A 27741-nucleotide genomic window follows, 5' to 3' on the forward strand; every position below is an offset into this window, starting at 1 on the left:
GGAGTGGTTAAGTCATTATGCAAGGTAACCTATTTCCCCTTGTTTCCCCCCCCCCCCCCCACTGTTCCTCAGACGTTCTTGTAAAACCCTGGATTTGTGCTGGAAATGGCCCACCTTGATTATCATACACATTGTAAGGAGAGTGATTGCTTTAGATAAGCTATTACCAGCAGGAGAGAGGGGTGGGGGGAGAGAAAACCTTTTGAAGTGATAAACACCCATTTTTTCATGGTCTGTGTGTATAAAACATCCTCACTGCATTTTCCACTTTATGCATCCGATGAAGTGAGCTGTAGCTCACGAAAGCTTATGCTCAAATAAATTGGTTAGTCTCTAAGGTGCCACAAATACTCCTTTTCTTTTTAAGAGTAACAAGGTGGTTCTTGTCGCTACAACCTTTCCACTTCAGAGTAAAACATAGATTCAGAATCAAGCATGGCAATGCTGTTGGCCTCTCGAGGGTGCACTGTTTGCCGACCCAAGTAGCCCAACCATGTAGGGAGGAAAAACAAGCCCAAAACACTGGCTGAGAGAAGGACAGACTGCCCCTGTACAGCCAAGAGGGACTGTTTTACTCCAAGCCCATCTCACCAAGGCTAAAAACAGTGCAGGCTGGTGAGACCGAGAAGATGCCTTGCCACAGCAGCTACTTACCACTCTTTACATAGTCTGGTTTGACCCCTTTTTCTCAGTGCACTGAGCTGACCCCTGACTGGTTCAGATACAAGTGCTGAAGGCATTCATAGGCATTTTCCTCCTTTACCAGGATTGCTCCAGATTACAAAGAGAGAACTTTGAGTAGCAGAGAGATGAGTCAGGAGAGTCCTCGAGCCAGGAGGCACAAGGAGCCTGACCTAAACTCAGCAAAGTAAGGAGTCGGTGGGATCAACCATTTACTTGTTATCTTGGATGGATCTTGGCTTTTCATCCCTGTTGTTTCCATGAATTGATACATACCCTCGATGAAATCCTGACCCCACCAGTGTCAATGGCAAAATTCCCTCTGTATGATTGTATACATCTATTAATAATGACAAGAGAACTAGGATTTCACTTCCTGAATGTGCTTGATCATGTTTAATTCCTTGGAACCGGGTTGATCAGAGCATCACTAATAGCACTACTGAATTTTGCATCCACGTATTGTGTTGGGAAGTTCAGCTCTAGGATTGTGGGAGTAAATGTAGACTATGACTCTTTATGGGTTAATTGTTGCAAAGTTAAGCATAGCAAATAAATTCATTCTCTGGGGGACTTTACAGGCTGCAGTGACTCTAATATTTAACAGGTCCAACTTCCACTCTAGACAGAGTACTTTCAGCATGATAGAGACCTGTCATGTGATGCCTTCATATCTGAACTGCCAGCAATACAACATCAGCATGTCACAGCTCAGTCAGAGGATCCCATCATATCTGGACAACCAAGTTTACAACACCAGAAGGAAAGGGAGTTAGGAATGGTCATGGAAAGACCTTGGAGATACCTAGAGTGAGCTGCTGTGTGACTAGGGGTCTGAAAGCAAAGTTAAGTCTTATGCCCAGTCCCAGGCATCCTGTAGACTGTGGTCTGTAATTGGAGAACAAGCTATGGGAGCCTGTTTTGTACCGATTGGCAGCAGTAAAATGTGGAGTAGTGTTACCAGACATCACAGAATGCAGCAAGGTTCAAACATTGGACTGGGACTTGGGAGATGTGGGCTCATTTAGTTGCCGAAGTAGCTCTATTGGATGAGTGTTACACTGAAGGTTGAAAGGTCCCTGGTTCAATCCCTAGCTTTAGCATGCTGGGGTGTTTTCTGGGAGTGTAGCTGTGCCCTTAGCCAACAAGAGTCTCTGATCTTCAGCTCCTCAGCAAAAGAAGAGAGTGTGAGGTTCTGCATCGAGGTGGCCAGCCTGACCTTTTTTTCATCTTGGCAGGGAGTTAGACTAGATGACCCTTGCAGTCCCTTCTAACCCTATGATTCATGACTTTATCTCATTGCGTTTCTGTGTCCTTGGGCAAATCATCTCATCTCTCTGTGCCTCAGCTCCTGATCTATAAAATGGGCATAAAAATACTTCATTTCTCCAATGGAGTTCAAGACAGGTCAATTTCCAGGCTGCTATGCAAGAGATGCCTCAACATAGTAATCAAGCATTAGTGTTAGCTCTTGCAGGAACTGGTTACATGGCCTTCGAACCCCAAATCATAGAATCATAGAATCATAGAATATCAGGGTTGGAAGGGACCTCAGGAGGTCATCTAGTCCAACCCCTGCTCAAAGCAGGACCGATCCCCAATTAAATCATCCCAGCCAGGGCTTTGTCAAGCCTGACCTTAAAAACTTCTAAGGAAGGAGATTCCACCACCTCCCTAGGTAACGCATTCCAGTGTTTCACCACCCTCCTGGTGAAAAAGTTTTTCCTAATAGCCAACCTAAATTTCCCCCACTGCAACTTGAGACCATTACTCCTTGTTCTGTTATCTGCTACCACTGAGAACAGTCTAGAGCCATCCTCTTTGGAACCCCCTTTCAGGTAGCTGAAAGCAGCTATCAAATCCTGCCTCATTCTTCTCTTCCGTAGACTAAACATCCCCAGTTCCCTCAGCCTCTCCTCATAAGTCATGTGTTCCAGTCCCCTAATCATTTTTGTTGCCCTCTGCTGGACTCTTTCCAATTTTTCCACATCCTTCTTGTAGTGTGGGGCCCAAAACTGGACACAGTACTCCAGATGAGGCCTCACCAGTGTCGAATAGAGGGGAATGATCACGTCCCTTGATCTGCTAGCAATGCCCCTACTTATAAATCCCAAAATGCCATTGGCCTTCTTGGCAACAAGGGCACACTGTTGACTCATATCCAGCTTCTCGTCCACTGTAACCCCTAGGTCCTTTTCTGCAGAACTGCTGCCTAGCCATTCGGTCCCTAGTCTGTAGCGGTGCATTGGATTCTTCTGTCCTAAGTGCAGGACTCTGCACTTGTCCTTGTTGAACTTCATCAGATTTCTTTTGGCCCAATCCTCCAATTTGTCTAGGTCCCTCTGTATCCTATCCCTACCCTCCAGCGTATCTACCTCTCCTCCCAGTTTAGTGTCATCTGCAAACTTGCTGAGGGTGCAATCCACACCATCCTCCAGATCATTTATGAAGATATTGAACAAAACCGGCCCGAGGACCGACCCTTGGGGCACTCCACTTGATACCGGCTGCCAACTAGACATGCAGCCATTGATCACTACCCGTTGAGCCCGACAATCTAGCCAGCTTTCTATCCACCTTATAGTCCATTCATCCAGCCCATACTTCTTTAACTTGCTGGCAAGAATACTGTGGGAGACTGTGTCAAAAGCTTTGCTAAAGTCAAGGAACAACACGTCCACTGCTTTCCCCTCATCCACAGAACCAGTTATCTCGTCATAGAAGGCCATTAGATTAGTCAGGCATGACTTGCCCTTGTGAATCCATGCTGACTGTTCCTGATCACTTTCCTCTCCTCTGAGTGCTTCAGAATTGATTCCTTGAGGACCTGCTCCATGATTTTTCCAGGGATTGAGGTCAGGCTGACTGGCCTGTAGTTCCCAGGATCCTCCTTCTTCCCTTTTTTAAAGATGGGCACTATATTAGTCTTTTTCCAGTCATCCAGGACTTCCCCTGATTGCCATGTGTGATTGCTTGAATGATTTGCTGCATTGCAGAACTTGGATGTGTGAAGCAGGGAAGGGCAGAAAAGGAGCTAAAATATCTCCACTGAGCCAAAATATTTGGAATTAACTGACACCTGAATTGCTACATGTCATGTCCAGGAGCTGTTATTGGGGTTTCTTGCTTCCTTAACAGATCTGTCCCAGGTTATGAAGGGAGAAGTAGCCCAGGGACATCAGATATGAGAGCCAGAGGGCACAATGAATTCGACTCCAATATGGGAAAGTAAGGAGCCAGCAGGATGAAACCCTTATTTGTGAGGCCAAATAGTGTGCTATCACTTGGTTCATTCAATACCTTGAGCATAGTGGGCCTGTTCGTATTGAACCCCTGGCAGAAGTCATGGCCAGGGCATTGCCGTTAGCTGGATTATGTTTTAAATCAGTGTGTTTTGAGGATTTCAATTTCAGTGTTGGGGGCATGGGGATGAGGAAGTATAATGAGTATTCAGAATGTTTGTGGATTCTTCATCACACATTAACGTTCATTCTCTGAGGCTGTATTGATTCTTTATAACAGTGTAGGTACACCCTGTCATGGGGTGTCAGGTCCCATCTGGTCCAAAGAAAGGGAAAGGATGTACCACAGCCAGTTAGGTCCTATGCTGGTGATCCTGACTATAATACAAGGTAGTACATCCTAGTGGCTGGAGTCAATAAAGGTACCCTTCCTCATGGGGCTATGTGGCCCAATGACCAGAGTCAATAGAATAGCCCACCTCTGTGGGGTTGTGTGGCCTATTGGCAGGAGTCAATAAAGCTGCCCATGTCCGTGGGCCTGTGTTGGCCTGTTGGGGAAGTGGGGTGCCATCTAGGGGTGTGTGGCACCCGGGATGGGGACTCAGGCCCTCCCTGCTTCTCCAAGTCCCAACCCAGGGCTGCTTGCCACTGAGTCAGCAGGGATCCCCCCGAAACACACTGACCAGTTCCCTGGTTCTCCAACCAGAGCAATGTCTAAGTCCCCTGTGCTGTTTCCTACCCTGTCTTCCTTGGTGTTGGTTCACTGTTCCCCTGGGTCTCTGGGGTCCTTGGCCAATGCAGCTGCTGATGGCTCAGTCCCTTCTTTGGGTTCTGCAGGCAGCCTGGAATCTGTCTGGGGCTTGGTGCATCTTGGATCTGTAGTTGGGGCATGTAGCAGCTCCAGAGACAGAGCCTGCAATCTGTATCCTTTCCCTTCAGCAGCCTGCTGAAGCAGAGGGGCGTGTCCTCCTCGGCCTGCAATGCACAGTTAATCTCTGTGGGCCAGTGCAGGGGAGGTACACCCTGTCACAAACAGGTACTACTCCCATTCTAGAGACAATATTGTAACTATGTCACAGGGAAGTCACAGCATGCATGGACAGCACAGAATATAACACCAGAAAGTAAAGGGATGGGGCTGGTGATGGCCATGGGAAAAGCCTGCAGTCAGTGGCTTTGGGATGGGAGCCAGGAAGCAGAGTTGAGATCTTTAACCTCCAGTTCAAGGCAGAGAGATGTCATGAAGGTGATGTGATCGCTCACTCTCTGGAAAATGATTGCAGTTACAAGAACCACTTGTACCCACTGGGATGCACAGGACTGTCTTTAATCTGGATTAGTTGTTCCCAGCAGATGCTACACAGGATGGGTCTGTGGTATGTCCTCATCTACACAATGCTTGATGGAGATTCTTTGCCATTCCATTTGTGGACTTCCCATATGCAGTGCAAACCCCACTGTACACTAGCTCCAGAAAGCCAGTGATCAGTCAGATTGGCTCCAGAAATGCCACTGGCCTGTTGAAGATGGCAGTTCATATATTGGGTGGATTTTTCTACAGTACTTTACAGCATTTAAGCCCATACAAGCACAGCATGACACTCTGTAGGGTGCATGACCTGCAGGCTGTGAGTATTGGGTCTGTAGTTTACACCCAGAAGGGACTTCATATAGGTATGAACATCAGGCATGGAATTCCTAGATATCCTGGAGCCACAAGATTTTCCTCTAGGCAGGATGAACTCTGCCCTTTATCCTTCTAAGGCAGATTAGTTATGTTTCATACAGGTTGCTAGGCACGGCTATTTTTGGTGACATCTTAACAACCACAGTCCACTCTACTCTCTATGGGCACTTATGGTCCCACTGCATTTTTTTTCTAAAGCTAAAAGTTTGTGCCAAGGACCTGGCCAGGTAGTTTCTCTCCCTCTCCTGTTGTACAGTGTTGTGTGCTGGTTGTCCACTTGGCCATGGCTCTCCCATCACAGAGATAGCTACATGATTCTGTATGACACTTTGGTCTTTTGAAGTTCTTAGTTGACCCTCCCTTCACTGTGCTGCCCCAGGATTAATCATCTGAAAAGCTACTCCTCTCTCTAAGATGTTGTGTGTGTCAGGCGTGGGAAGGGACAGGAGCCTATGTTACCTGTGTCAAAATATAAATCAGGATGCTATTTCATGCAACTGAGGGAGTTAATATTGTCCCACACCTTTGAAACAATGTCATTGTGTTCTTGCTTTTCCATTCTCCCATAGCACACAGACCTGACACCTGTTGCAATTCAGGTTCCAGGTGTTTGTAGCCTTTTCCCTCTCTTGGCAGGCTTCCCTCAGCTTCAAGTGAGAGGATCTCCATGTCTACTGCCAGCTTTCAGTACCACAGCCCATCAGCCATGGGACACAAGTCCAACCCCAGCGCTGCAAGGTAAAGAGTGGAGAAGACTTACCCTGTGTTTGTTATCCTGAGCACTTCTCTTCTCATGCACAGATCCTCACAGAGAGCCAAATCCTGTCCTTGATGCATGTGAATGGCTCCTGTTGCAGTGAAATGGGAGCCCTGTAAGCATACACTGTGCTTAGATACTGTGGTGATAGCCACCTTAGAGATAGAAGATAAAGCTAGAATTTGGCCCACTGAGTAGACTTCACCTGTTCTGTTTCATGTGGCTGATAAATACTTTATGAGCTCTGAAATATGGAATGACCTAATGAAGTGATGCGACTTGCAAACCTTCCTGCCCTGCTCACTCAGCCCCAGATTGGAAAGCTCTGATTCCATTTGGGTCACAGGCCAGTCTATCAAGCTGGACTCACTTTTGAGGAGGGGTGATTCTGTAAAGGCATAGCATCCTGTAGGCAAGGCCAAAATATAGCCACAGAGGCCAATGTAGCATATAGGCACCTGTAGCTTTATTATAGAAGGTTGGCCTGCAGGACCACAGTGCCCTAGTCGGATAAACTTGGCCAAGCCAGGGTATTGCATGCTGGCACTTGTAGTCTCCACAGGTTGCACCTTAAAGCTGAAATCGGTCCATTTAATGTAAATTATCTGCAGCTTTCAAGCTCCTGCTAAGATGCCAATGTGGGCGTCTGTTGGCTAGTGTTGGAGTGCCCCTGGCATAGTGCCACACTGTTTATGACAACTATCACTATGCAAGCAGAGAGTGCTCATCTGAGATGCTGGTTCTGGAAGAGTCTATGCAAAAGGAAAAGGCTCTGTTTTTCTTTCCTTAGCTGGAACACAGCTTAATTTGATCACATAAAAAGAAAGGATTAGTCGTAGCCCAAAGGCAGCCATGAAAATGAACCATGGAGAAAGATGGGTTGCTTGAACTCGGTCTCTAATTAGCTCATTCTCACAGGCTCTGGGAGTATGCTGGCAGGAATGATGTTTTGTGTAGGATCTGTGACAGAGGTACAGACACACAGGGGGCAGGTCACTTTGAAGAGAGCATACGAAGTGTGGGGATGGACAAGTGCAAGGAGGTTCAGTTTCCTGATCTGCAAGAAAAACAACACAAAGGATAACCATCAATTAGCAATGACAATAATTCGAAATATCACTAAAGTAGTAGGTTTTTAATGTTAAAGGACAGAGAGAGCAAGAGATAGCTAATGGCTATTAAGTCCTGAGATTGTTGGAAATGGCCAAACTGAATGTAAATTGAGAATTAGTGATAATCCAATAGCACCTGCATCCCACCTTCCTCCTTGCCATGCACACGCATGTGCACACGCACACACACATTGTCTCTCTCACACTTCCATTCGTTCCTGACTCCTCTGATGTGAATGTTTCTGTTACTGTCTCCATCCTTCTCTAGCAAAGGGATCCTCTTTGTGAAGGAGTACGTGAACAGCCGCGAGTTATCTCCCACTCCACACTGCAGCAGGTATGGGCAGTCCATGGCTCACTCCACAGTGGAGATGCAGAACTCCATCTGTTGGGTTAGGGCAGTGAAACAGTCACACTGAAATTCCAAAATCTCAGTGTTTGATGCTGTTGGGCTTCATTGCATATTTGCAAAAGTGGTTGGATTTGGTGTGAAAACAGATTTGTAGTGGGTTTTCTGTCAAAAATAGGACCATTTTTGATTGAAAATTATCTATTTTCAAGCAAAAACTCACAATGTGTTTTAAATTTTGTTTAAAGTCAGTGAAGTTATTCCAGATTCTCACCAGTATAACTGAGAGCAGTATTTGGCTCTCTTTGCTTTCTATTTATGCTCACCTGGTAAACATTAACATCCTGTTAAAATGCATGCTTGTTGTATTTTTATCCTCACGCAGTACAGCACTAGAGTTTATAACCTGCTGGCCACAGCAGTGTTACGATTGTCAGCTTCTAGCTATTCTGGTCTCAAAAGCAGACCTCAGTGACTTAGAGATGTGCTTTTATATTTGGAATATCAGCATTCGCTCGGGTACCCATAGTGTTTCTAACACAAATGTCTTTAAGGAAGTAAACAAACATGAAGCTCACTGGGGTAGGGATTGTGATTTTTATTTGTCTATGGAGTGCCTACCACATTGGGTAGGTATTGGGAGTTATACTATAATCAATATTAATGATATCCTAAAATGTTAATAGGCTACCTTGTGTGAAATTAAGGCCCCACTGCAATCAATGGAAGTTTTTTCAGACTTCAGTGGAGCCAGAATTTCACCCCAGTCTGTCCAGTGGCCAACGTAAAATGAGTTAGTGGTCTCAGGATCTGTGGTCTCAGGATATGTCTAGCTTGTACACAACAAAAGCTGTGTACAAGCTAGCCTGTTTGAACTAAGCTGAATCCAATTAGTGTGGGTAACAATAGCAGTGAAGGCAGCACAGCTTGGGCTTCAGACTGCGTAGTATGGGCTTGGCATAGATGCTAGCGCTTGCCCATTCTGAAGCCCGCACTACGCTCTCTTCAGTTATCGTCCTAGTTGGATTCAAGCTAGCTGGGTAAGCCAGCCTGTACACAGCTTTTGCTGTATACATACCCTCCGCACAGTTTACAAAACCATATACCTTGGTTAGCACCCTCGTTAGCATACTTAGCAGAAAGGCCAGGCACTGGGTGGGCCATAGAGCCTAAACTACTCTGTCTCATCATCAGAGTGGTCCCTCTGGGCTGAGAGTGAGGCACATTGGCACCAGAGCAGGGAAAGCTTCTGCTCTGCTGCCCCTCATGCAGTACATGCCCGTATGGGAAAGTTCAGTCTGCAGTGATGACACTTTGCTGCCTTTCACCAGCACAGCACTCACTTTTAAGAAAATGTCTGTTGATATTTAATTGACAAGGGACGACCTTCTTGTCAGTGACAAGGCAGCTGGGAAGTTGCTCAGCAGCACTGTGACCCAATTAGAATTTTTGGATGCTCTGCACTGATGATTGATGTTTCCGCTCTTACATGTGACTGTCAAGTAATGATCTCTCTCTCTCTTCTCCAGTGACAGCCTGATTGATTTGTCTGACATAGAGAGAGCAAGCTACCTGCACAGCAGTGCCTCCCAGAGGTAGGAAAATTCATTGCAGTGGGGTGATTTCAAGGGGATGTTATAAAGAAACATTCTTTGAGGCTTTACTTTATATGGTCTTTTATATCATATTTGGGTATTCAGTAAAATAATGTCCTTTTCTTTGGCTTCCTTGTAAGGAAGGTTAGAACTGTCCAAGGAGAATAAAGAGCATCAGCCACAGAGTTACTGGGGATGGTATTAAAACAGTGCTTCCTGCTGCCATGCTGCTTTGGGGTAACAACAGAGGAATCTTTTCCCTTGAACTCTGGCAATCCTGCTACACCACAGATGTGTCTGTATTGGCTCTTGGCACAGCCAAGACATATGGATGGATGTCCACTTTTGTATTGCATGGTAGTGCTGATTAACACCTAAGATTGCCTTTGCTCCAAGTCAGGGACAGGAACTGTTTGTGTTATTGAGGTGTGGTGATGTTGTGATTCGAGTCCTTTCCTCTCCAACCCCACAGGTCATGTGAAGGTGTCTGCACTTACTGTGGCCGTGAGATCCGAGACTGCCCTAAGATAATGATAGACCATCTCAATGTTTACTGCCATGAATACTGCTTTAGGGTAAGGGACATTATTACTAAAGGTCATTCTCTACTTGTTAGTATGTAATGGAACTGGAGGGGACTCATGGCTGGGAAAGTGATCATAAGGCAATATTTGTTCAAACTTTCAGATTAAAAGCAGATTAAAAGAGATCTGGGTCCATCTTGGAGTAGGAAGTCATGTGGCCACAGATTTTGAAAGTGCCCACAAAAATTATCTTGGGCCACTGTATAAACTAATTATTGAGCTAGAAGATCTCATTGTTGATTGAACTGATTTTATAATCCAATGAAATTAAATAGCAAATTGATTATACAAACAGTGATTGTCAGGCATTGGATGGCTCAGAGGGTTTGTAATAGTAGATCACTATTTCATATCCAATAGTGACTGAAACTTGTTGCTATCTGGTAGGTATCTGATATCTGAATTTAGTTGGTGGCCTTAATTCACAGTTGACTATTGTCTGCATTAAAACGTCGACCACACAATTAGCATCCCAATCAGAGAGGCCAAGTTTGGGATGTGTTATGGAGACTGACATTCCCTCTCTTCCTGAAGTTGATGTACATTCCTCAAGGTTGATGTACATTGAGGTGGTGAGGTGTATATGGGGAGCTTGCTGTGATATGGCTTGTGCTGTATCTGTTCTTTACAGAAGCAGAGGTTTTTAGACCTCAGGGCCATTAATCCAGCACCTTTCACCAGCTTTAAGTTCACTTAAAAAATACAGAGATTGCCACTCATTTCTCAATCCTCTTCCTATTTATGCTTCTAAATAGGGCTCTGGTAACCATCCAACCCCCTGTTTTTGTTTCCACAGTGTGGGATTTGCCATAAGGCAATGGGAGACCTCCTGGATAAAATATTCATTCATCGTGACATTGTCCACTGTGACCAGTGCTATGAGAAGCTCTTCTAGGTGAGTGCCACTTTTTCCAGGGTTAGCATGATTGGATGGAGAGCATAAAGAATGATGAACACTAACACTGGCAGTTATTGGGTGGCCAACAATTCTGTGCATCTCATCTGGAAGGCACTGAGCCCTAACCATTACATTGTTACTCCAAATCCCTGATCTACAGAAATGTATTGCTAGTCCAGAGGAGCATTTCCTGGGCATACTCTCTAGTAACGAAGAAATCTTGATCTCAGTTGGTCAAATCAAGCAGAAACCTGGCTTGATTAGTGAATGAAGTGGCAGTTACACATGGGTAGTATCTTCTTCAGTATCAGCTGGATACAACATTTCTCCTCATTTCCTGTACTACCCTGTGGTGTAGTGTTACTGTGCACTGTTAAACAGTTGCCACATTCCAGCCTAGACGTGGCAGCATTGCAGTAGTGGGTGAAGTGATTCCCGCTTCTGAAGATTTTGCAGGTCAAAAGCAGTATGAAAAGTCTAAATCTAAGATACTGTACTATATTTTTTGCCAACCCAAAAGGAACTAGATTTATTTTTTAATTTTCTTTTATTTGGTAGCTAGCTTGAAATAAAAGGCACAAACATAAGATAAAATGAGTGGCCTCAGCCATTGCAATGAGATCAGAAATGGTTCTCTTTCTCTGATGATATATACACATGCTTCACGGTACACGACTGCTTTATTTTCACTTTTGATTAGATAAGACTAGCTAAGCTTTCGCATCCCACTCCTTCTATGCTTATATCTGCTCCAGTGGCCTCTGTAATGCCATTTTCGGTGTAGCACCCAGTTCTTGCACTCAGCTTCTCCTTTTTGCTTTTAGATCTTGAAGAACTGAAGGAGCCAGCCAGTTGGAAGACTTCAGCAGTGTACATGGGAATGTATCCAGCAGTGCCTGACTGGCTAAGATACCAAATCTCCTGCTCCCCCTTTCCTGGAGTTATTTCCCTCTCACCATCTCATCACAATGAATGAGTTTAACATCCATTAGTTTATTAGTCAAGGATCTACAACCTATCCTGAAGGACGATCCCTCGCTCTCACAGACCTTGGGAGACAGGCCAGTCCACACTTACAGACAGCCCCCCAACTTGAAGCAAATACTCACCAGCAACTACACACCACACAACAAAAACACTAACCCAGGAACCTATCCCTGCAACAAACCTTGTTTCCAACTCTGTCCACATATCTATTCAAAGGACACCATCATAGGACCTAACCACATCAGCCACACCATTGGGGCTCATTCACCTGCACATCTACCAATGAGATATATGCCATCATGTGCCAGCAATGCCCCTCTGCCACGTACATTGGCCAAACAGGACAGTCTCTACGCAAAAGAATAAATGGACACATATCAGATGTCAAGAATTATAACATTCAAAAACCAGTCGGAGAACACTTGAACCTCCCTGGACACTCAATAACAGATTTAAAAGTGAAGGAGTACTTGTGGCACCTTAGAGACTAACCAATTTATTTGAGCATAAGCTTTCGTGAGCTACAGCTCACTTCATTGGATGCATATGTATGCTGTAGCTCACGAAAGCTTATGCTCAAATAAATTGGTTAGTCTCTAAGGTGCCACAAGTACTCCTTTTCTTTTTGCGAATACAGACTAACACGGCTGTTACTCTGAAACCAGATTTAAAAGTGGCAATTCTTCAACAAAAAAACTTCAAAAACAGACTCCGAGAAACTGCAGAACTGGAATTAATTTGCAAACTGGACACCATCAAATTAGGCCTGAATAAAGACTAGGAGTGGACGGGTCATTACACAAACTAAAAACTAATTTCCCCATGCTAATTTTTCCCCCTACTGTTACTCACACCTTCTTGTCAACTGTTTGAAATGGGCCACCCTGATTACCACTACAAATGTGATTTTTCGTCCTGCTGATAATAGCCCATTTTAATTGAATTGTCCCGTTAGAATTGGTAAGGCAACCCCCATCTTTTCATGTACTATGTATATATATCTTCCTACTGTATTTTCCACTCTATGCATCTGATGGAGTGGGTTTTAGCCCACGAAAGCTTATGCCTGAATAAATTTGTTAGTCTCTAAGGTGCCACAAGTATTCCTCATTTTTTAGTTTATTTTGTTAACTGCACACAAGACAAGTGCCGACATTAAGGAGAAAAGGCAGTGTCCTCTGCAAAAGAGAAGTGGTCTGATTTTTGAAAGGTGCTGAGCACCTCCAGCTACCATTAACTTCAGTGGGATTTGTGGGTGGAAATCAGGCAGAAGCTTCTCTCTGAGGCTGATATTTTAGGATTCTCTTTTATCTTTCCTTTTCTTTGATTTTTACAATCGGAGCGCATCTGATTACATCAGTCAGGCTGCCTATACAGGTACTAAAGGTGTGAAAGGCCAGCCTTAGGGCCTTGGAATCTTATCCAGTGCAGGCTGAATCTAGCTGTAGGAGAAGCTTCATCCCCATATTATGATAGTAAATGACATTTGCTTTCCCCTTGCCTGCAATGGATTTTCTGAAGAACTTGCAGACTGAATTTGCCTTAATTGTGTGTGAGCTTCAATTTCCCTTCCTACTCTCCAGTGGATTCCTTCAGCAGCACGCATATCTGCTGCATGTTTTGGAGAGCTTGCACATTTTTTCACCTGGAATTCTAGTTTAACTTTGTATGCGGTGTGACAATGCTGCCCATGGGAGCCAGCTGTAATTAGCCACCCTAATTGAGGGTGAACTGCAAATAAAACTGCAAATAAAACTGGCCAGACAAACCCCAAAAGCTGGTGGATATTTCAATACTTAGATTTACCAAGACAGCACAAAACAGCTTCTGTATTACCTCACTGGTTACTCAGAAGTCCAAACAACGCAGTTCCCTTAAAGTGCCCAGCCTCAGGCCTCCATCCAGACACACATGTCAGTTATGATGATGATTACTGAAAATCTTATCTCATCATATAAAAGGAAAGGTTCTTCCAATCTCAAAGGATCAGCCACACACCCAGGTCCAATTATAACTTAGATCTTACCCAAAATACACACTTATAGCCAATTCTTATTAACTAAGCTAAAATGTATTAAAAAAGAAAAGAGAGAGAGAGTTGGTTAAAAGATCAATATACAGACAGACTTGAATTCAATTCTTGAGGTTCAGATACATAGTAGAGATGAGCTTGTAGTTGCCAAAAGTCCTTTGGAAATAGTCCATAGGTTATAGTCCAATGTCCATATTCAGGGTGACTCCAGTGAGTGACTGGGGAAATCAGTTCTTATGGCTTAGGGTTTCCGCTTCTTGAAACCCAAAGCAAATCTGAGATGAAGAAGGATCATGTCCCAGGGGTTTTATACATTTCCAGCAGCCTTTTGGCCTGAGAAAACATTAGGCTTAACTTTCCTTCTCCCAACATCATGGCAATTAGCACAGGGTAATTTATCCATTAAACAGTTCAGATACAGGTTACCACAACTTTCAAAGAGACATATAAACAATAATACTATTTCCCTCAAGTGTCTTCCTAAATATTAATACTCCTTTTTTGATCTTTGAATCAAAGCTATAGCAATAGACAAGACTTGTTTGCTTACATCACAAGACCTGAGCAAACATCTACTCTTCTATCTCTAACAATGCAGGTTTACATTTCAAAACTCTATTCATTTACATATCTTCCTAATCAGTCTTTAAAGTTCCACCATGGGTTGGGTCAGGTCAGTCTGTGAGTTAATTAACTCTTTCCGGCCCTATGTCACCTTTCAATGAGATATTATATTACACTCATAACATCACATGGGGTGACTCTGATTGCCTTACATAACATGCCCAGTGAGTATTCAACTCTACTGTCCCTCATTATAAGGAATATCTCTCTTCTGAGATCTAAATTGACTTCCCTATAAATGCCTGTTACCCCACTTCTAAAATTACTGTAAATTATGTACAGAACAAATGCTGAAGCACAAAACTGAGGTTGTAACAAGTGTTGTACATAACTAAAAATATAGCTTGAGTAATTTTTAGCTCCCACATTCAGACTTTGTTGAGAGTTATGCAGATGAGATTGTTGGTCACCAAACCCTGAATACTTAGCCACCTTGCCTTAAAATATAGCTCCAAGTATTCATCACTCATGTTGGACACCTCAGAATTGAGGCACTCAGTCACTGCTCACTTTTGCAAATCTTAGTGTGAAGTACCTTGGGAATCACTGGAAGAATAGCTGGGACAAGATAAATGTGTTTGGGGCACTATTTTTGTTGCAAGACTGGCTCTCCCACAGTCCAAAGGGATTATTTAAAATCCCACAGCACATGACACTCTATTATAGGTGCACCTTCTGCAGAAGATACACGCAGCTAATTGTTATCTAATTCCATAGTTTCCTGTTTGGTGTTTGATATGATCTTGCAAAGCATTGTGGAATAGGCTTCAGTTCATTGTAGTTTTTTTGCTTCATTGTTGTTGGTTGCTGTGTTTCTCTATAGCACTTGTTTAACCTCTATGTACAGTTCTAATAAACACCGAGGTGTTACCTGTAATTTACTTACCTGTGTCACAATGTAAACACATTCTTATTGCCAACTGGAGTCAGTTGGTTTAATAGACTGTGTAATATTTTTCCTGATGGCCTAAGACTATTAGCATAGAATTATAAGAGTATCAGGGTTGGAAGGGACCTCAGGAGGTCATCTAGTCCAACCTCCTGCTCAAAGCAGGGCCAATCCCCAATTTTTGCCCCAGATCCCTAAATGGCCCCCCTCAAAGATTGAGCTCACAACCCTGGGTTTAGTAGGCCAATGCTCAAACTACTGAGCTATCTCTCCCCTCCCCCCCTTTATTATTATTGGCATCAATAAAGCCATCACATACTTTCTGAAGGATCAGGCTTTGGGGAAAAGGTGGAGTGGTGAGAATTAGAGGCAAAGTATTCAAAGGAGAAGGTAGGATTTAAATGCCATAAAGCCTTGCATACAGCTCAAGGCTGGATGAGCTACTGCCCTCCAAACCAGCCACCGCTGGGCATGACAGAGGAATCTAAATTAGAAGCTCCTGCTCCAGTCATTCCAAGAGTGTGAGGGATTCTCCATTTGAAAAATTCTCCAGCATTTAGAAATGAGCACAAGTGAGCCTGTCTCGTGTGATGTTCTCGATGGGGCTCCCTCAGACACTACTTATTTGCTCTCTGGAGAGTTCCCTGGGACCAGGGGTAGTCAATTATTTTTCACCAAGGTCCAAATTTCTTGGTCAAGGTATAGTCAAGGTCCAGACTCCAGAGAAAGTAGTAATAAAAAAGAATAAGAATAATGATGATAATAAGTAAATAAAAAGATTTTGGGGTCTGTACAAAAGTGTTTGGTGGTCTGGATTTGGCCCACGGACTACCCCTGCCTGGGACAATTATAGAATCATAGATATGTAGGGCAGGAAGGGACTTTGAATAGCCATCCAGTCTAGCCCCCTATACTGAGGCAGGACCAAGCATGCTTCTGTGGTCCTGGGAGCTTTCCATGAGTATGTGGATGCTTATGTGTAGAGCTGCTCAGAATTTTCCAAATTTTTTTCCCCAAAGATATTTTAAATCAAAAATTCAAATTACTTTAGACCTTAGTCTATCCCATGCTTAGCAGCACATTGGCTACCCACATTTGTCATCCTTGCCTGTCAACTACCCTTCTCTCCAAATCTTCCCCAATTTTTTGATAATAATAAAATGTCATCAATTTTAACCAAAAAATGTTCAGTTTTCCAGCCAGTATAAAAAGTAAAAAAAGAAGCATTTTTTTTAAACTGGTTTTTCAGTTAACTCTACTCATGTGTTCCCAGGAGTGTTCCCTCAGATGTGACTTCTGCATGTTCGGGGACATCCTAGTTAGCAGGATGGTGCTCTTCATCAGTGTGTGCTCTTCCTGAGAGTGGTGTCTGAATACATGTTCCATGTGCTGTACTGACATACTGAGAGTTGCTCTAAATTCTCACCAAATAGCCTGTTGCCAAAAAACACAGAGACACTATGTTCCAAAAGTGGAGTTGCACCTGAATGACCTGGGAGTCCATTTAGCAAAGTACATACAGTACCTGTTTCAGGGACAAATTACAAAGAAGCATTTCACATAGGGAGTGGGTGGGGAACACAGCTGACAGGTTGGGAGACTTTCTGGTTAGAGCAGGAGAAACTGGAGTTAGTAGACCTGGATTCTATTCCTGATTGAGTTGGGGGTCATGTCTTCAGATCTGCATGCAGAAGAGACCCTCTGCATGTGTATTTCTCCTCTCCAATGCAGGAGCTAAGTCAAACAACTTTCTCTAGACTCCAAAGAGCCCCTATTGCTTGTCTAGGGATCTGTGCAGGAAAGGGGTGCAGACTGGGATGACTGGGGTAGGGGATAGATATAAATCCTCCTCCTGCCTCCACAGAGTTTTAGGAAAGATAATCAAAGGGGAGCAAAGCCAAGTTCCTGATGGAACAATTTGAGGGAAATCTCATGGAGATTTATTCCCCCTGAGCCCTCGACCATCGGCTTTTTCTTTCCTGTGTGAAAAGGAGATTATGACAATGTCCATTTCTGCAAAGCTCTGGGAGCTCCTTAGATGAAAGGTGCTGTATCAGGGCAATGCATTAGCTCAGATATCATGCCAGGTTTCCCACTCATACTTATTTATATTTATTTGTATTGCTGCTTCAATGCATTCAGTGCAATGTTATCAAGAAGCAAAATAGACAAAGGGGTTTGTGTGTAAGATAATATCTTTTATTGGACCAACTACTGATGGTCAGAGAGGCATGCTTTTGAGCTTACACAGAGGTCTTCTTCAGGTCTGGGAAGCTAACTCAAAGTTATAAACACACCTGCTGCTATCATCGTCACGGCAAATCCCAGGGCTTTGCAAAATCTTAACACAGCCACATTTTTATAACCATATGCACATTAGAAGACACCAATTTTATTCTATATACAGTTTTTATTCCAAATACCCTTGTTCTTTTATGGATTTTCCCCAAAAGTCTACCAAAGACAACAGACCAAAACAGCATTTACAATCTCTTGTTTTAATCAGTGTGTCAGAATGTGTTCAGTTCTGTCTACAGAATATTGCATGGGTGTAGTGTCAGAGTCCCATCCCAGGGTGGTGCTGCTTGCATAATTTTTTTCAACGTTTTTTGATGTAGGAAGAAAATGGGATAGGATGTCAGAGTTGTTACAAAAAGGTGAGTTCCTGGTGCCCACAGCTACTTGATTAGTGAATTGTGTGAGTGTGACGGAGTAGGAAGTTGGGAGGATTGACCTGGGGACGTTGCGTGGGAGTTTTGCTGGTACTGTCTGCATTGGTGATGGGATATCAGAGTGTGACTTCACTTTAGGGATGATACCTTCGCATGTAACCTGAGCCCAGGACGGGGTTGCGGCCAGGTGACACCTCCTGCCCGGGAAACTGGACAAAGGGTGGAGGAGGAGCTGGGGTGTGCGGCTGGAGGAGACTGCTGGAGTGGATTTCAGTTTGGAGCTGGCTGGGGAAATGGAGGGAGACCTGGGGCCGGGGTCCAAGCTCCCTGCCCCCCAATATGCACCTGACTGAGGGGGTCCTGTTTTCTGTTCCTGCAAGCTCTGTTTTGGACTGTGTTCCTGTCATCTAATAAACCTTCTGTTTTACTGGCTGGCTGAGAGTCACAGTGAATTGCAGGAAGTGGGGGGTGCAGGGCCTTGTCTCCCCCACACTTCCTGACAGTGAGCATATTGAATCCTAAGAGCAGAAATAACCCCCAAAGCGTCTTTAGTCTCCAGCAGCTGAATTTCCTTAAAGTGGCACATTATCCTTGTCTACACACACAAATTGTACCACTTTAATTATACCAGTATAGTTAAAGTGGTATTACCTCCCACTGTGGAAACAATTATATTTGTATAAAGGTGCCTTATAGTGATATAGCTATTCCCAAAGAGAAGGGAAATAAGCTATATTTTTATAACGAACATATATACCAGTATAACTGTGTTCACACTAGAAGTTACACTGATTAAACTATTTCAGTAGAAAAATCACCCACAAAGGAAAATAGATATACTGATACAAAAACTGTGCAGACAAAGCCTTAGATAAAGTCATATTTTCTTCTTATTAGAAACCATGCTAAGCATAATATATTGGACATCTTTATGTTTTTATAGATTTAGCTGATGTGTAAAAATTTTGGTTACATATAAAAGGTTTTATTCACACTAGGCCCTTTAATACTACTTTGACAGTGTAAAAGGCCTTGAAGCAGATGGAAATGCCCCCCTCAAGATCATCTCACTCTGAGGGCCTTACTGACTAGTATAGAGCTGGATAAGGGCTCTATATCACTGTTGCTAACTCTTGCGATTTTGTTGTGAGTCTTGTGGTATTTTTCTTAAGGCCTCAGCTCCTGGAGTCAAGTAATTGTGTAAGAATCTGTTTCATTTTTAAAAAGTAAGTTTCTAAGCGTCAGGGTTGCACTTGAAAAAGTGACCTGAGTGCACCCTAAGGATTCAGAAGGAAGACAAATAAAAAGAATCCCAACTTTATTATTTTAAAAAATCTCTTGATTTTAAAGCCAATCTCATGATTTTTCAACATCTGGCTCATAGTTATTGAACCTGTTAGGCTGGTGATATTACTACACTGGCCCTCCTCCCTGCCCTGGAATGCACTGCACTCTGGCTTCTCTTTGGGTCCAAGGATCCATAGGGCCCTGAGGCTGCTCCAATTTACACAAAAGGTACTCACTGGCTCATCTGTTGTCCATGCCTTCCACCTACAGTACCCTCAAATTTCCCACATAAAATTGCAATAAATCTATTGACACCTTAGGACTCGGGTTGCCAGGTGTCCAGTTTTTGACCGGAATGCCAGAAAAGGGACCCTCACAGGCCCAGTCAGCACCACTGACCAAGCTGCTAAAAGTCCAGTCGGCGGTGCAGAGGGGCTAAGGCAGGCTCCCTGCTTGCCCTGGCTCCGTGTAGCTCCTGGAAGTGGCCGGCATGTCCGACTCCTAGGTGCAAGGGCGGCCATGGGGGCTCCATGTGCTGCCCCTGCCCTAAGTGCTGGCTCTGCAGTTCCCATTGGCCGAGAACCATTGGCTGAGGGGCAGGGCCTGTGGGTGCCTCCACCTAGGGGCCGCACGGACATGCTGGCCAATTCTGGGACCCACCTAAGGAAAGCGCTGCCCGGAGCCCTAACCCCAAACTCCTGCCCCTGCCCCCTCCCACACCCTAACTCCCTCCCAGCCCTCACCCCCTCACACATTCCAAACCCCTCAGCCCCACTCACCAGCCTAGAGCCCCCTCCCGCACCTGAACTCCCTCCCAGAGTCTGCACCCCCTACCACACCCCAACCCCCTGCCCCAGCCTGGAGCTCCCTCCTGCACCCAAACCCCTCATCTCCAGCCCCATCCCAGAGCCCACACCCCCACACTCCAAACCTCGCAGCCCACCCCCCAGCCTGGATCCCCCTCCTGCATCCCACACCCTTCATCCCCGGCCCCACCCTAGATTCCACACCCCCAGCAGGAGCCTCACCCCTCCCCCCCCGCAGCTTAACCACCGGCTCCAGTCCAGAGCCCCTCCCACACTCTGAACCCCTCATTCCTAGCCTCACCCCAGAGCCTGCACCCCCAGCCAGAGCCCTCACCCCCTCCTGGACCCCCCTGTCCCAGACTGAAGCTCCCTCCCACACTCTGAACCCCTCAGCATGGACACGCCTCCTGCATCCCACACCCCTCATCCCTGGCCCCACCCTAGAGCCAGTACCCCCAACTGGAGCTCTCATCCCCTTCCGCACCCCAACCTCTTGCCCCAGCCCTGTGAAAGTGAGCGAGGTTGGGGGAGAGCGAACGAGGGAGGGGAGATGGAATGAGCAGGGGAAGGGCTTTAGAGAAGGGCCGGGGTAGTAGTGGGGCAGGAGGCGGAGCAATGGTGTTTGGATTTCTGCAGTCATCAGAAAGTTGGTAACACCAGGGCACATACACACAGGAACATGCATGCCCACTACACAAGAGCAGGTGTAAAAACAAGCACAGTTCACGCGGCAATTTGCATAATATCTGAATGCTGATTTCCATAATTTGCATACAGCTTCGCAGGGCGCCGGCCTGCCCGGGGCGCCATCCTTGTACCGTATCATCAAGCAACCATTTCGCTTTCATGCAGCCCTTGATGCACAGGGGAAACTCAGTGCAGAGCCCGCCCCTGCCGCAGCAGCCTGATCGCGCTCCGCTCTACTACCGCTGCGCCAACGTGGTTAGCGGCTGCGTGGGGGCGCACGACGAGGAGGGGGTGGGGCGGGGTTCGAATGCGCGCGCCGTAGCCTACCCCCTCCAACCGTAGCGGGGAAAGGCGGCAGCGGTGCGAAGCTAGGAGTCTCGGGCCCGGCAGTGCAGCAGGTAGGATGTGTGGGGCGGCCGCTCCCCCCCGTCCCCTCACACAGGCAGCGCGGCGGCCCCCGCCCTCCGGGGGCTCCGGCCCCCGCTTCAGCAGCTACCATCCCCACGGGCTCCGCCCCTCCTTCCCCCCGTGCAGCGCCCTCTGTGGGCCCCCAGTTTTCGGGGGCTCCAGCGGCCCCTCACAGAGCTCCCCACTTCCTAGGCTCCATTCCGCCCCTTGCGGGGCCCTTGAGGTTTCCCCGCCCCATTGAAGCGGTCTGTGCTTTTCACGCTGTCCCCTCTTGAAGCTGCTTCTCCCCCCTACCCCCCCCGCTTTAGGCCTCCCCGACCTATTTCTTCCCTTGGACACGGGCTGGTGTCATTGTGTGGCCCTCGAAGCGAGCCAGGGCTCCTTCCCGGCGCTGTCCATCCCTCCCTGCCCGTCAGGGTGTGTGTGTGCGCGCGCGCGCGCGCAATCGGGCGTGGTGGTCGCTGTAAAATGCAAGCACACCGGGCTGCTTTTTTAGGTTAAAACTTTGCCCAAAGGAAGGGGGTTTTGCGTTTGTCTGCAAAAGGAAGGGCTCTTTATGAAATGACCTTGTTGATGCTGGGGGTGGGGAAACCTAGGCAGTTCATTTCTGCTGTATCCCTTGTTACTTATCACAGGGGGAATCCATCTCCCTGCTGTTGCTGTTAAAATCCAGATGTTGCTTTTCAGAATATCTAAATAATTATTTTATGGCTAATGATTTTTAGTAATGAACTTTAGGGTTTTAAAAACAGTGTTTTTATCACTACTACTGCTTATTTGGTAGTTGCCTGTGATCTCTAGATTTGGTTGGTTTGTGGAAGGGCTAATGTTTGTTTAAACTGTTTTCCTCTTTTTCCAATGAAACAAAATCTAGCTTTATTTCCTTTAGTCTTTGATGGAGTTGATTATGCAGGTGACAAAGCTCTTTATTTTTCCCCTTTGGTTCATTGTGCTCTGCTGTGAGAGTGGAAGCTTTAAATTCCCTTCTGATGCTAATTCCTTCAGTGCCTTGTCGAAGTATCCCTATTAGGTGCCTCTTAAATAAGTTCTTTTTAACTAAGTGATCAAATGGATTGACAGAAGAGGTGAATGTTTATGTAAAGAAACTTTTGATCTAAGCTTGTCACTAGGTATTGGATTGCTTTGTAGCTCAAACAAGTTTGAGTTCCCCTAGCCAAAACAACCTCGGTACCATTTTTCATCATGCATGACTTTTAAATAGTAATATTTAAAGTGAATTAATTTCACTTGTAGCATCTTTATGTTCAAAGCTTTAGAAACAATACCTCAGTCTAAACTTTAAGTGTTCATCTTGTGTACAGATAATCAAGGGGGGAAAGGCAACATCAACTTAAAAACAAGCAACACCGTCCCCCACACTCTTTTTCCTGTAGAAATTAAGTACTGTTGTTACACATAACATAAGGTACCCGAGACGTTAGAAGGAAAACAATTTTCTGTTTTTTTTCCAGTTTGTTTACCTTAGGCATTTGACTCTACTTGGCGTAGTCTTTTTCACTGTTTCCTCTGTATAGTTAGGCAGTTTCCCTTGTTTTTTGTGGGTCTTTCACGGAGCTTCAGAGGAATGGTGAGAGAGAACTTGACTGTAAAACCACACAAACTGGCATAGATTCTCAGTACAGATGTAGCACCTGAAACGGTGTCAGTGTGTGTTTTAGTTGACTAGAATTCAAGTTGGCTGTGTCCTTGTAACTTCCTTTGTTCCATTTTTTTCCACAATAAAATGGATGTGGCCAGAATTGTCGTGTGTGTGTGTGTGTTTGCTGTATCATGGGACACTAACTTGAAATTACAAGGGAGGCTTTTAAATGAAGGGTCAGTTTTGGAACTAATTCGGCTGTTCTTTTTATGTTTCAAAGTTTACGCAGGGAAAAATCAGAAGATTTTCTGGATGACCTCAGTAAGTAAATATACAGTTCAAATATCTTTTTGTATAATGTTCTTTGTATAGTTATAATTATGATGACTGGTTAAGAAGTATAAAATGGTGGCAATGAAAGTGCAGGATGCATGTTCACTTTTTCAAGTCTGCATGTGTGTGCAATTTAGGGCTGACTGATAGTTCCATACATACCCTTTTCTTAGTCAACACAACCACCATAATTGCTTGAAGACAAACAATAGCACTTAACTCAAGAACAGCACATATATTTATCTTCCTAAAACATATTGGAGTCTGTAATATGAGGTCTGATATTTTATTCCTTGATCAGAGAGCTTGCCTCTAAAATTTTTCCACTGCAACAAGAAAAGCATGCTATTAAAAACATTACTTATGATTACTTTCATGTGTTCCACAGTAACTGTGGTGCTGTTATTACTGATTTAATATAGTTAGTGCATCACCTTTTACCAGAGTCAATAGAAATATTTTCTGAAGAGTTTTTCTAGTGTTAACTCTTGCACAAAGTGTTTTACCATTTTCTTAATGTTTTCCATTGTCTGAAATCAGTAACTTGCTCTACTTCCTGACTTCCTTCAGTCACTGGTTTTTTTTTTTCAATGTATTTGTAAGTAAACAAATGGAAACTAAACTATTGTAAATGACTGCATGCAAGGAAATTGGTTTAATCTAATTTCTAGCAATAGTTGCTCAAACTAAGTACTTTGAAAGGATACATTTAATATATACTCTGTAATATGTCTGGGGCCAATCTGCTTGCAACACACAAGTTCACTTTAATATATCTAACAAAGAGGCATATGTTGCTTCTGAATCTCTTAATGATATCCAGTTATTTCAGTGAATTTATAAACTTATGTTGTGGTTGGAAAATGTTTGAAGCCAATGTTGGATTAATGTACTTAAACTGATTTTGGTGGATCTAGTCTATAACATATAGCCTTCAAATGTAAAAATTATCCTAACCCAAGGTCATTAGTTTGAGTTTATAAAATGTCAGGTTTTTTGTTTAAAACCATGCTTTATTTTAAAATGATATTGTACATCTTTATGCACTTAAACATCTATATTTTGATGTCTTACAGTGAGGCTTTGTGTGTCTCGAAAATGGTAGTTCCTGGGAGTGTTCCTGTCATACAGCAGGACCATGCCCTTGAACCTGACTTGGGGCGGGGCTCAACAGAGAATTCTGCAATGGGACCTGAGACAGAACCAGGTACTGATCAGGTGCACCCAGAGTTGGAGGAGGTGCGAAAGCTTCAGGAACTAGTGAGAAGACTCGAGATCCAGAATCAGCAGCTGAGAACTAGGAGCCACAGAAATGTGGTAGGGATAAATACACAAACAAACATGGGTGTGAATAATCATAACTCGGGGCTCAGTGGAATGGAAATTAACAATAGCATCAACATTATAACAGAGAAGCAAGAATTACAGATAATGGCAGATGTACATGACAAACTCTGTACAATAAGAACAGAGGTGAAAGAGTGTGACTGCTTAAAGAAAGATGTGGATACACAAATGCATTATAGCTGCCCTAGTATTACTGAGAGAGTGTCTCCCAACTCAAAATATATGAATGATGCAGAAATGCAGAATGATGTTAATGTTAGCTCTTCTTCAAGTCTGGATAGGAGTAGCAGCATAGAACTTGTGGGAGACTTAATCACCATAGGTATTCATCCATCCATGAGTGAACAGAATCCAAATGAAGAGAGTGGAGATTTAGGAAGCTTCTTGAATGACACTGCTTTGGATGAAGTGGAAGTGCTAGAACTTGGGAACTGCAGTGATGAAGAGGACAGCTGGTATGTATGTCAAAGCTCTGAGTATTACAAAGGTTCTGTAATGTAGACGACCGTTGGAATTCCCATGTTAAACATTATCCATCTGATTCCCTTTTAACATGGAACAGTGTACACTATTTTGATTTCTGGAGCAGGTGTCAAGTTGTTAATGTTAGCTATTTGTTTACAAGAGTCCTGTGCCAGAATGAAATGAGCATAAACAGACTATTTCTATCCTTGACCATTTAGACTAACTATAATTGGAGAATTGGTCTGAAATCAACAGGATGAAATTCAATAAAGACAAGTGTAAAGTACTTCATTTAGGAAGGAAATAATCAAAGCACAACTACAAAATGGGGAATAACTGGCTAGGCAGTAATAATTCTGACAAGGATCTGGAGGTTATAATGGATCACAAATTAAATACGAGTCAACAACATGATGTAGTTGCAAAAAAAAAAAAAAAAAAAAAAAAGCTAATATCACGTGGGGTGTACTAACAGGAGTGTTGTTTGTAAGATGGGAGGTAATTGTCCCGTTCTACTTTTTGTTTCTTTGTATGTGCTTGCAATTTCACTTTTGCTTGCTAAACAAGATAACATTCAGAACTAATTCCAACTCCTCAATAGTAGCCTTGATTTAGAAGTAAGGCACATTGTGAGTATCTTAAGACTTCATTCATTGCTTTCACAGAATGTTAGATATGTTTAATGTGGCTTTCTTACTGTTGTGTATCTGCAAATAGACCAGACATCAACACTGTAGTGAAGATACCTGTTCCAGAATATGCGCTCAGGGCAAAACAAACCTTAGAAATTAATGAGTTCTAAACTGAGTTTATACTTGTAAAGATAATTTAAGAAATATATAAACATTTTTGTTCGCATATTACTAGTATGGAAACAAATACCTTAGTGACATCAGTTACAGTTTGAATCTGAGATTTGATTATATATATACAGGGAAACAATTACCTTTCAAATGACATGGCATGACTGTCTCTTCTTGCTAGTTTGAGGAGCGGAAAAGACTCCATCTAGTTAAAAATACTTCTAATCTAATTTCTTCTTGCATTTCTCAGGTTCTTGTATGCTAGTGCAATGCTGCAATGTCTTGGTTGCAAATGTTGCAGCAGAATGTCTGTTTATTTTTTTTAAAACTTTTCCATTGGTTATTTCCCTCCTGAAAATATTGTTGGTATTCTTAGCTTCTGTGAAACTTTTATTTTATGAAACCTTAATATTTGGTCAGATTTGATTGTCACTTTAAAATCCAACTGTTCACACTTTCAGAATGCCTAAAAATGTGTGATCAGATTTCTTAAAAATGAGAAACATTTATTGGAATGTGAAACTATTAAAGTTGTTTTTTTTGTGACACTTGTGGCAAGTGTTGAGTAAGGTACATGTTTAGCAAATGGCACTTGGCAGGCAAAACAAATCAATGCAAGAAACATTAACTTTGGTTGACTTCTTCACCAGGACAATACAGATCAGGCTTCACGTGCAAATATATTATATAACAAAAATGAAAAGGTGCTACAGTGAATTGTGTACATGCACTCCAATATTAATGTTTATAAATGAGCCTTGTAAAGTCCAGTTACGTTGTTAGTTGTAATGAAGGAATTTATAACTTTCAATCAGATATCAGTGTACGATCAAAATCTAACCTACACAAACAAGGAACAGTTAAAGAAGACAAATGTAAGAGTAACATTCACAATTCCATATGAAAATTTTCTACCCAATCTAATTACAAGCAACATCTAAAATTACTATAACTGGAAGCGAATATGTTTTTTTTTTTCTCAGTGCAGTAGATGATAATTTGTGTTAACTATCAAGGTTGTTGGGCCCCAAATCTACCCTCACCAAAACCTGTGAATATCCCGTTGAACCTTTTTTAAAAAACACATCTCTGACACCTCTGTGGGCTTTCAAAGGGTTCTTGTGTATTGAATGTCTCACTTGTAGGGCGTTACATATTTGGTTTTTATTTTATTTAATTTTCCCCAGGAATTTATCGTTGCTTATTACTACAAGAACAAAAACAGTAAAATAGGTGCAAAAAAACTATTAATTTTTCTGGGTTAATGTCAGGGTTTATTTTGGTGGACGGAAGGACAGGAAAAAATGTATTCCTTAGATTAAAGCTTTGGTGAATGGAATTCAGTGTGGTTTGCTGCAGAACTAAAACATAACTCAAACACAGTGCCACCTCTGAGTTTAAGAAAACAATATATCTCTAATCCTCACATAAAACTTTTTTCATTTGAATAAACAGTTTACTGTTTAGATTTAGAACTATTAGCCTATAAATATTTACATTTAATAATTGGGCCACACCATTTGCAGCTCATACACTCAATTTCACCCTTTTTTCCTGCTTTTATTTTTTTAAAACTTTCCAATACTTCCTTGTGTTCTGAAACATATTCTGATAAAGATTTTCATTTTCTTCCCATTTTAGCATGTCAAATCTTTAAACCGTTATCTAACAGCTTAAAATGGGTGTGAGATTCATTAGTATGTTCAGATGTGCACGTACTTTAGAGCTTGCATGCATGCCTGTTTGTTTACTGTGTGCATCTTCTAGACTAACACATAGCCTTACTTCAACAGGCAGCTTTACATATACAGGCAGGCTAATGTATTATCCTAAAACATATCTCATGCAATGTATTGTATTTTCCTAATAAAACAAGTTATTTGTTTATATATATTT

General features: G+C 43.3%; 2 protein-coding genes across 4 annotated transcripts in view; both read left to right on the forward strand.

The window, feature by feature from the left end:
• The window catches only part of ZNF185 (zinc finger protein 185 with LIM domain), a 136234-nt gene extending 123847 nt beyond the window's left edge, over positions 1-12387 (forward strand). Inside the window, exons 22-27 of the mRNA XM_074963041.1 lie at positions 6247-6348; positions 7748-7816; positions 9358-9423; positions 9896-9998; positions 10804-10902; positions 11730-12387. Of these exons, the coding sequence (XP_074819142.1) occupies positions 6247-6348; positions 7748-7816; positions 9358-9423; positions 9896-9998; positions 10804-10902 (439 nt within the window). The 3' untranslated portion in view covers positions 11730-12387. The remainder of the gene's footprint in view (positions 1-6246; positions 6349-7747; positions 7817-9357; positions 9424-9895; positions 9999-10803; positions 10903-11729) is intronic.
• Positions 12388-21160: 8773 nt separating this feature from the next.
• Positions 21161-27741, forward strand: part of LOC141994153 (SLAIN motif-containing protein-like) — a 112248-nt gene continuing 105667 nt past the window's right edge. For 2 of the 3 annotated variants that reach the window (XM_074964275.1, XM_074964274.1), the window contains exons 1-3: positions 21161-21287; positions 23178-23218; positions 24307-25032. In XM_074964275.1, the coding sequence (XP_074820376.1) occupies positions 24329-25032 (704 nt within the window). In that variant the 5' untranslated portion in view covers positions 21161-21287; positions 23178-23218; positions 24307-24328. Of the gene's footprint in view, positions 21288-23177; positions 23219-24306; positions 25033-27741 lie in introns of those variants that run through there. The other variant, XM_074964276.1, reaches the window with a different exon arrangement.

The sequence above is a fragment of the Natator depressus genome, chromosome 9 (assembly GCF_965152275.1).
Source record: "Natator depressus isolate rNatDep1 chromosome 9, rNatDep2.hap1, whole genome shotgun sequence".
Taxonomy (NCBI): Eukaryota; Metazoa; Chordata; order Testudines; family Cheloniidae; genus Natator; species Natator depressus.